The following is a 10,216-nucleotide window of genomic DNA, read 5'->3' on the forward strand; positions in this document are numbered from 1 at the left end:
CTGATACTAACGGCAAGCCAAATGCCATCTTGTAATGGTGATGTGCTTATGAAATGGCTTCCTACAGGGAGGGTGTTGATTTGTTGTTTGGTTTTAAGATAAAGTTTTCCTATGCAGCCTTGGCTGGCCTGGAACTTGCTATGTAGACCAGGCTGGCTTTGAACTCAGATTTCCCCATGAGCTGTCATCACCCCTGGCAATATGAAATCTTTAATGAATACTAAGAAGCAAAATAATATGCAACCAATAGTATTTACAGACCTCATTTAGTATTCAAAGGGAAAAGAGATTTTTAAAAAAGAAAAGAAAGCTGGGCAGTGGTGGCGCATGCCTGTAATTCCAGCACTTGAGAGGCAGAGGCAAGCGAATTTCTGAGTTCGAGGCCAGCCTGGTCTACAGAGTGAGTTCCAGGACAGCCAGGACTACACAGAGAAACCCTGTCTCAAAAAACCAAAAAAAAACAAAAAAAAAAAAAAGAAAGAAAGAAAGAAAGAAAAGAAAGATGAATAATTGCAAATATGTGTGTCTGGTTCTTGACTATTAGGTAGTGTCTGTCATTCCTCAGTCACACTGATACGTAACTCCTTTATATAATCTTGATCACATTGAGAAGGTATTTTACATGTTTCTGGTTTTTTTCTTCTGCAGGTTCTCCTGTCCCTAGTGGGAGTCCCTATCCAAATCCATCCTCTTTGGGGACACCATCCCATGGTACCTATTTTCTGTTCATTTTAAAGAACTAATATTAATTATTGTTCCTAATATTTAATCTTTGTTTATTGATTTAAGTTTTATTGCATTATGATGAGAAAAGATACATGATTTCAATTTATCTGAATTTGTTAACATTTCTAATATTTAATCTTGAAAGGACTAATTTGCATGATCCCTTTTAAAAAAAAAAAACAATAAAACAGGTTGAGGAAATAATTCAGGTGGTAAAATGCTTCCTACACCTTGAAGACCTGCATCTGATTCTTCACGATCACTGTGAAACAGCTGAGAAAACCCATCATGTCTGTACTTCTCACCAAACAAAACCAAATGGTTATCTATTCATTGTCTTTAAATATTTTCCTTTTGTGTCAGCATACACCAAATGGATTATTGAAATCTCTAAACACTTATAATTTCTTTTTTAGCTATTTTGTTAATTTGAGAATTTCATACATGCATACAATGTATTTGATCATATTTATCCACAACTCCTTCCAGAACTACTGTTTTAAACTCCTACCTCTTCTCAATCTTGTGTCCTGTTTGATGTTTTGTTTGCTTGCTTGTCTGTGTAGTAGCCCACCCAGTCCAACTTGTACTGTCCATACATCAGTGAACATGGCCACACACTGGAGCATGAAAAGGCCATAAACACCCTTAGATCCTAGAAGTCATCAACTGTTAATAGGTCCTCAGCTAGAGGCAGAGGCTTGCGAGCCCTTCCCTCTTCATGCTGGAATATTGACTGAGGTCAAGAGTGCAGCAGCCCTGTCATGTGCAGTAGGTGCTCTCTCTCCCTCCTGGTCTTTCTGACGTCTGGTTCTTGTAGGCTTTTCCTGCCCTCACCTGTGATGGTCTCTGCCTTCTGGTGGTGGGCTGCAGTTGGGCTGTGGTATAGATGTGCTGTTTGTGACTAAAGCCTCCACAGATCCTCATTCTCTGCATTTCAACCTCTTCTTTGTTAGCCACCATCTATGGCACAAAGAAGCTTATCTGGTGAGGCTGAGAGCTGCACTGAACCCCGTGTATGGAGACGTGATTATACAAGGCTGTTTGATAACTGTGTCTATTTAGCAAAGTAGCAGTAGTAAGTTGGAGCTCTTGAGCCTTGGAGATGAGCCTAGGATATACTTCTAAGAGACTTTTTCTGATGTGTGCACAGGTGCTCAGCCTCCTACCATGTCAACCCCAATGGGTGCTATTGGAAACCCAGCCATGCAGGCTGCAAGCATGAGTGGTTTGACTGGACCAGAGATTGTGTACTCAGGAAAACACAACGGTATTTGCATTTACTTTTCTCGAATCATGGGGTAAGTACTTTGTAAACTACCTAATACTATTTACTTTGTCCTATTTGCAGTAGTGAAATATTCCTAAATCTATATTTGGGACATTACTTAACTGAATTTTACTTATAGTTCTTTGTGTTTTTTTTTTTTCATTAACTTATTCTCTTCACATCCCTCTCACAGCCCTTCCTGTTCCTGACCCCCCAACACACACACACACAGTCCCTCCCTTTATTCCCTTCTTCCTTTGTCCTCTGAGAAAAGGAAAGCCCCTGAGTACCACCCTACCCTGATACATCAAGCCACTGCAAGACTAGGTGCATCTTCTACTGAGGCCAGACAGCTTAACTCAGTTAAGAGAATGGAATCCACGGGCAGGCAACAGTTTTAGGGACAGCCTCTGTTCCAGTTGTTGGAGGACCAGCATGCAGGCCAAGCTGCCTTCATCTGCTACACATGTGGGTAGGGGCAGTAGGTCTGGGAGCACCCAAAGTCCAGGTTAGTTGACTCTGTTGGTCTTCCTGTGGAGTACCTGTTCCCTTCAGGTCTCTCAATTCTTCCATAAGAGTTCCCAAGCTCCATCCAATGTTTGGCTGTGGATCTTTGCATCTGTTTCAGTCACCTGCTGGGTAGAGCCTCTCAAAGAACAGTTATGCTAGGCTCCTGTTTGCAAGCATAACAGACTATCATTAATAGTGTCAGGGATTGGTACTTTCCCATGGGATGGGTCTCAAGTTAGGCTAGTCATTGGTTAGCCATCCTCTCAGATTCCACTTCATCTTTGTCCCTGCTCTTCTTGTAGGCCAGACAAATTTTGGGTTGAAGGTTTTGTAGGTGGGTTGCTGTCCTTATCCCCCTGCTGTAGGTCCTACCTGGCTACAGGACGTGGCCACTTCAGGTTCCACATCCCCACTGCTAGGAGTCTCAGCTAAAGTCACCCCCATAAACTCCTTGGAGCCTCCCCCACTTCCTTTTAGTCTTAAGCTCATCGATTGATAAATTTTTTTGCATTGTTCAGCCCTTTACCTGTATTCATTGTTTTATTTCTATACATATAGCCTCAGATTATATCTACATGCACATTAACAGCTAGCCTTATAAAGCATCCTATCACTGAGTAGTATGTGTCTAGATTTCAGCTGGGCAGTTCTGGTCTTACTTGGCTCAGTCATGCATATGCAACCAGATGCTATAGTAGAACGGGGTTTATGTATCTTGTCTGGACTGCTATATGCTTCAAGGCCCATATATATACTGGTGTGACATGGGCAAACAGTTCTGTTCTCTGTATGGCCTTGTCCTTCAGTAGGACAGCCAAGAATCTGTCTCTTTGCTGTTGGTGGGACTGTATGGGAAGATTGAGACTTCCAGAGCCACTCAATGCCTTTGTTCACAATAGTGCCATTCTCTGTCCTGTCTTATCTGGTCAGCTTCGATTCAGAAGCTGGTGACAAGTGTGGAAGTCATCCTGCAGAGGAAGCAGGTAGAAGGAAGGATAAACCTTGGCTGCCCCTATTTGCAGTCTAATTAACTGCCATGCCTGTATATATTGATCTTACAGTTGGGATAAAGACTTTTTTCATTAGTGGCTGTGTGTGATTTTTATTTTATGTGTACAAATATTTTTCCTGCATGTATGTGTGCATTGCATGTATGCTTGGTGCCCATGGAGGCAGAAGAAGGCTCCAGATCACCTGGACCTGTGATACAGGACTACTGTTAGCTGTCCTGTGGGTGCTAGGAACTGAACCTGGATCCTCTGCAAGAGCAGTAAGTGCTCTTAACCACTGAGCTTTTTCTTTAGTATACTTTCATTTTCTAGCATAATAGGGATGTTATGTTTGAAATTTTTCCAGTTTTTCCATTTTCTTCTTTTCTTAAAATTGTGTTTAGTATTGGTGTGTACACACAATGAAGGAGAGGTGTATGTAACACGTTGTGGATGTGTGTGCCAGAGGACACTTGTGAAATCAGTTCTTCACTTCTACTTTGATGTGGGTTCTGGAGGTGCCATTCAGGTCACAAGACTTCCACAAGTGTCTTTCCTTGCTGACCCATCTCTCTAGCCTCATTTTCTAGGAAACTTAAAAAATGTTAAAATAAGTGTTTGAAAAAAAATGAATAAAGCCTTCATGTTCCTACAGACAAGTTACTGCATGTTATAAAAGGTTGTATTCGTTTACAGTACAATAATTAAAACATTTTTGTTCCAGAAATATTTGGGATGCTAGCTTAGTTGTTGAAAGAGTATTCAAGAGTTCCAACAGGGAGATCACTGCAGTAAGTGTGTATGATGTTCCCTCCTTGTTTGTGTGTAACCAGTTGATGATGATATTCAGTAGGTAGTGTTTCTCATGTCTTAGTTGCTTTATGAACATGTTTTGTGTTCTCATCCAGTAAACTGTCCTTTCTCTAATTTAAGTTTTGTCCCAGTTACTTTACTGAGTAAAATTTTAACATTTCTTAAACTGGTGCTCCAGTCCAAAATGAAAAGAATAGCCTGACTCCTTCTGAAGGTTGCTATGAGGTCAGAGAGCCAGCACTAACTTAAGCGCCCCATGTGCTCTCACTTGTACCTGGATTTTACAGAAGTGTGCTACTCTTACAATGTCAGCAGGATTAGTGGGAGCTCACGTGCACTTCACATTGCTTTAAAGAAACAGAGCCTTGTTTCTACAGATCAAGCAGGCTTGCTTTACGCTCTCAGGGCTCTTTTGCTTTGTTTTGTTTTCCTTTACTGTTCTTTGTTTTCTTTGCTGCTGTTTTTCCGTCTTATTTTTTGTTTTGTTTTGTCTTCCACAAGATGGTCTTGCTCTGTGTTTTGAGCTACCTTTGATCCTTGACCTTCCTTCCACACCCTGCAAGTACTAGGATTGTACACGTGCACTGACATGCACACACACTGACTAACAAGCACTGATACACACAGCCCAACCCAAATTTTGATGCTTGTTTTAGAGTTTACATTTCTAATAATAATAAGAATGCATTTTATATGACATAGTATTTGTCTGCTCTTCAGAATGGGCTGAATTAATCCATGACAGTAGTAAAGAAAAGTTCCCTTGAGCTGATTGATTAATTGGCAGATAAGAACATGAAGACATAGGTGTTACCCATGCTGAATAGTAATCTGAATGTTGACCACAGAACTAAGGAAAGTAATTAAGATGTTCATTTAGTATTTGTGTTCTACTGCATATAAATTTTATGTTACTCGTAAAAGAACAGGAGGGGATGGATATGGGTAGCCTTCAGTAACCTTTATATTGACTAACTGCATGTTGAATGGAATTTAAAAAGAACTTGAAATATTAATTATAAACATAGCATAGCTCAGAACTAAAACTGTGTGTGTGTGTGTGTGTGTGTATATATATATACATATATATATATACACACATATATATATTCACTGTAGACTCTAAGGAGTGCTTTTTTATATATATACTTTTTCTGTGTCTTTAAATGTGTGAAAACTTCATTTGCAATCTTACAGATTGAAAGCAGTGTGCCCATCCAGCTGCTGGAGTCAGTGCTACAGGAACTGAAGGGTTTGCAGGAATTTCTAGACAGAAATTCACAGTTTTCAGGAGGACCACTAGGAAATCCAAAGTAAGAACCAGATCTATTTATGTATTTATATTCTTGTATTTTGTTAAAACATTAGAGCTATATCATACAGTCTTTTGTTTTATGTTCATTGGTGTTTGCCCTTCGTGTGTATCTATGGAAGGGTGTCACAAGCTCTGAAAGGAGTTACAGACATGTTGAGCTGCCATGTGGTTGCTAGAAATTGAACTGGAGTCTTCTGGAAGAGCAGCCAGTGTTCCTAACTGCTGAGCAATCTCTTCATCCCTCAGTTGTGTTTTGTTTGGTTTGGTTTGGTTTGGGGTTTCTCTGTGTAGCCCTGGCTGTCCTGGAACTCACTCTGTAGACCAGGTTGGCCTCAAACTCAGAAATCCTCCTACCTCTGCCTCCCAAGTGCTGGGATTAAAGGTGTGTGCCACCACTGCCCAGCTTGTGATTTTTTTTAAGACAGGATCTCACTATGTAACGTCAGTTATCCTGGAACTCAAACCTTGAGTAGATCAAGTTGACCTGAATGTCACAGGTTTTTCTGTTTCCATCTCCTCAGTGCTGGGGATTAAAGGCTTTGCCACCACACCCAGCCCAAGAGCTATCCTTGTAAACAATCTTTTGCTGTAGTGTATTTACAAGGTTATTGCCATCACTTTTATCTAATCCTGGAGTATTCTTGTGCCAGTAAGAAACTCTGTGCTTATTTTCAGTCCCTCTCCATTGACTTCTCTCCCAGTTCCTGCAACCCTGGTGTATTTCCTACCACAGTGTGTCTGCCTGTTATTTTTCCTCAGTGAAAATGTGCAATATTATGTTTTTATGCGTAGATTTATTTCTTTTTATAATGTTAGGAATGTTTTATTTTTCAGAATTACAATTCTTTGGGGTTGTATGGGTGGGAGGCATGTGTGCTGTGGGATCTGTGTGGAGGTCAGAGTCTAAGTTGCCTGAATTGGTTCTTTGTTCCACCATGTGGGTTCTGGGGATCCAGCTCTGGTCATCAGATTTGAACAAGCACTGTTACCTAGGCTACTAAGCTATCTTACATGCCCAAACGTGTTATTTTTTAAAAGCATCTAGTCACTCTTAAAATTTCTTTTTCCAGCCGTGTTATAAATCTACACACTGTTTTTGTTTCTGTTTTTCCTTTTTCATGGTGACCAGCACTTGTGATATGATCTCACAAACCCAGGAATAAACTCTTGAGTTACTAAAGCAGGACCCAGTGCTCGTAGAGTATTTGTAACGATCTGATGCTTATGAAGTCAAAATGACAACCTAACACCAAATTGTGTCAAGAATTTGACAAATTCATTTTAAAATATAAATGAAATTCTTCAAAAGCCTGCTGTGAAGTTTTCAGGTTCTTAGTGTTTGAGATGAATCTTGTTTGCTTGTATTTGTTATTTCAGTGAATTTCTGGTACATTGCAATCTTCAAACACCTGCTTATGTTGTATTGGCATATTTGATGACCTGTGCATCCAGCCGCAGCATTTGAGAAGGTTTTACCAGCAAGCAATATTTTTAGTTAATGTTTTAAAAATAGGAATGTGTTTAAACTTGCTGTATATATAGATTGACCTTCAAGTTACTGTAGCTTAGTAATTGCTGATATTTTATTTAAGTACTAGTGCATGGGCTGTGCACATTCTTGTCTTACTAAAATAAGAAATTTAACTGCAAAAACAAAAAACAGTTGTGTTCACGTGTATTTTCTAATGTGTGATCCATGCCCCAGTAAGCTCCCAGTCACTCTGTGATTTCTGTCTCAGTACCACTGCCAAGGTGCAGCAGCGGCTGGTTGGGTTCATGCGTCCCGAGAACGGAAACACCCAGCAGATGCAACAGGAGCTGCAGAGGAAGTTTCATGGTAACACTTGGGAAAATAGAGCAGCATGGAAATTATTTCTTTCCACGCTTTTTTAAGCCTAAGATTTTTGCCCCTTTGTCCCCAGAAAGCATGATGGACTCTATTTGATGAATTTTTTTCCTTCATCGTGGTAACATATCTATACCTTAAAGTTGACCATTTTAATAGTTTTTGACATTTTTAATCATTCATATACATTCTGGCTACTCTCTGCCTCCATCTGCTCTCCCTCACTTCCACTATAGTCAGATCTCCCACACATCCCCTTTTCCAGCTTCATGACTGAGTTTTCTTGTGTAATCCTTTGGGCCATCTCGGTGATCATTGAACTTGGTGAGATCACTAGTGGGTGCACAGCTGAGGAACTGAGCCCGTCTCTGAGTCCATCCATCCCTAGGGAGTACTCAGGTTTGGGCCCCTGAGCTCCTTAAGTATACAGTTCAGCATCTTCAGTGTCTTCACATTGTTGTGAACTATTGCTAGCATCTATTGAACTTTCTCATTATTCCATAGTGAAGCTCCATCTAACCATAACACAGGAACTCTATTTTTCCTGTGCTCAGCTCACAGCACCCACTGGTCTACTTTCATTTTCTGTCTGACACTGGGTACTTGCATAGCACTTTTTTTCATTGTGTTACTGGCTAGCTTCACTTAGCATATTGTTCTCCATGTCCAACCATGCTGTAGCATATCTTAGAATTTCCAGTATAAGATTGAATAACAGTCTCTCTCTCTCTCTATGTATACACACACATACAATATATATATATGTTTATACATTTTTGTCCCTTTTGACATTCTACTTACTTATAAGATAAGGCAAGTTATCACGACTACTTACTTATAAGATAAGGCAAGTTATCACGACTGACCAAATTGATTTAATAATGTAGTAGGGTATGTTATGCAAGGCTTGAGAAACTCAGTCTTGTGAACTTGGTGGTGCCTTCTAGAAGGCCTCTAAGCTGTCGTTTTAGTGGCTCTGTGTTGGAAGGAGTTTAACTGTTGGGTAGAATGTTGAATGTGGCATACTTAAGAAATGAGACAAGGCACTACAGTGTTTTTATTTTCCACGTATGCATATGCAAATATTTTCCATGTGTGTTTATGCCAGTGTATTTCATGGGGATGAGAACATGAATGCTCACTTGTCTGTAGTGGCAGCAGGGGAGATGTAGGGATGTCATTCTTATCTATGCTGTGTTTGATATGAGGAAGCAGTTCACCCTGTGTCATTTGTTGAAATGTCACTAGTTGTATTTTGTCATTAGAAGCTCAACTGAGTGAGAAGATTTCACTTCAGGCGATCCAGCAGCTGGTTAGAAAATCATACCAAGCTCTGGCTCTGTGGAAACTCCTTTGTGAACATCAGTTTTCTGTCATTGTAGGAGAACTTCAAAAGGTGAGGTGGGTTTTTTCCTTTGGGGTTATTTAATACCCAAAATGCTTATTTCTTTTTTTAAGTTTATGTGTGCAGCTTGGTATACATAGTGAATTAATTCCAGGACAGTCAGGGCTGTGTAGAGAAAACTCCATCTTAATAAAATAAAATAAAAACCTGGTGCCTGTGTGTGTTCTGCCTATATATGCAAGAACATGAAATGCTTGCCTGATGGTGCCCAAAGAAGCCGTCAGATACCCTTGGAGCTGGAGTTACAGATGGTTGTCATCTTGTGTGGGTGCTAGGAACTGAGCCTATGTCCTCTCTGTGAGCGGCCAGTGCTCCTGACTGCTGAGCTGCCTCTCCAGCCCCTACAGGTTTAGCTTTAAGCAATGGTTCCAAGTGAAAAAATGATCCCCAGTTCTATATCCTAGTGGCCAGAGAGTGGTTACGGTTGTTGATAGAGTTTTTCTTGATTTCTAAATTTATATAAACTTTTGTTTTCTCCTTTTTAAAATTTGAAACTCTCCTATTTAGTTGATGGTAACCATTTTATTTTCCATGCAGGGTAGCATGTTTTGGATTTCATTGGATTATAAACTTAGGATAGGAACTTCTTAGTCTCTGAGTCATTTGTGATCTGCCTTCAAACCCTCCTTGCCTTCATTACTATAGGTGTGCTCAAGGAATGTAAATAAGTATTTGCCCCAAAACTTGCAATATTTGGTAAATATTTTTGTTGAAATTTAAGAAAAAAAATATTACTATAAAAATACTTTCTGAACTATAAATGACCTTACCCTTTAGAGCTGTATCTTAGCAAGAAAAATTGTTCAAAATGCAGGTCAAATTCATGCATCAAATTTTGTAATCACAACATTATTTAGGGAAAACAAAATGAAAGCACAAGATTCTTTTTTGTTTGATCTTTTGAGACAGGACCTCACTATGGAGCTCTGTTATCCTGGAACTTACTGTGTTCTCCAGACTGGCCTCCATCTCACATAGGTCTGCCTGCCTATACCTCCAAGTGCTGAGACACCACACCTCCTCCAGCCAGATTTTTTTACATGTAACCCTAGTGATTGTTTTTTGCCAGTGGCCAAAAGCAATGTGGCATGATACTAGTGCTGGCTCTGCCTTGATTCAACTTTTCTCATATGTAAAGTCAGAGGTTTGAATTAAACCTACTATAGGCTCCAATTCATATAGATTTTATTGCATTTTTTTTCTTTGCAAAACTGTGTCTGTGTTTGGTGTATTTTGTTTGTCAGTGCTGAGAATTGAACCTCAGCCCTATTCTTACTTAAATTAGAGTCTATTGGTTGAGTCTTTTATTACTAATGAAATTTCAGCATGTTGGCTCATACTT

The 10,216-nt window shown here is 39.8% G+C and overlaps 1 protein-coding gene across 4 annotated transcripts in view; it reads left to right on the forward strand.

Moving 5' to 3' along the window:
* Positions 1–10,216, forward strand: part of Nup155 (nucleoporin 155) — a 64,067-nt gene that overhangs the window by 33,236 nt on the left and 20,615 nt on the right. For all 4 annotated transcript variants that reach the window (XR_004115614.1, XM_031359921.1, XM_031359919.1 and 1 more), the window contains 6 exons: positions 649–711; positions 1,880–2,027; positions 4,220–4,286; positions 5,506–5,621; positions 7,363–7,460; positions 8,735–8,865. Coding sequence is in view for 3 of the 4 variants with exons in the window: in XM_031359921.1 (XP_031215781.1) it covers positions 649–711; positions 1,880–2,027; positions 4,220–4,286; positions 5,506–5,621; positions 7,363–7,460; positions 8,735–8,865 (623 nt within the window). In the remaining variant the exon portion in view is untranslated. The remainder of the gene's footprint in view (positions 1–648; positions 712–1,879; positions 2,028–4,219; positions 4,287–5,505; positions 5,622–7,362; positions 7,461–8,734; positions 8,866–10,216) is intronic.

The sequence above is a fragment of the Mastomys coucha genome, unplaced genomic scaffold (genome assembly GCF_008632895.1).
Source record: "Mastomys coucha isolate ucsf_1 unplaced genomic scaffold, UCSF_Mcou_1 pScaffold8, whole genome shotgun sequence".
In the NCBI taxonomy this organism is placed as follows: domain Eukaryota; kingdom Metazoa; phylum Chordata; class Mammalia; order Rodentia; family Muridae; genus Mastomys; species Mastomys coucha.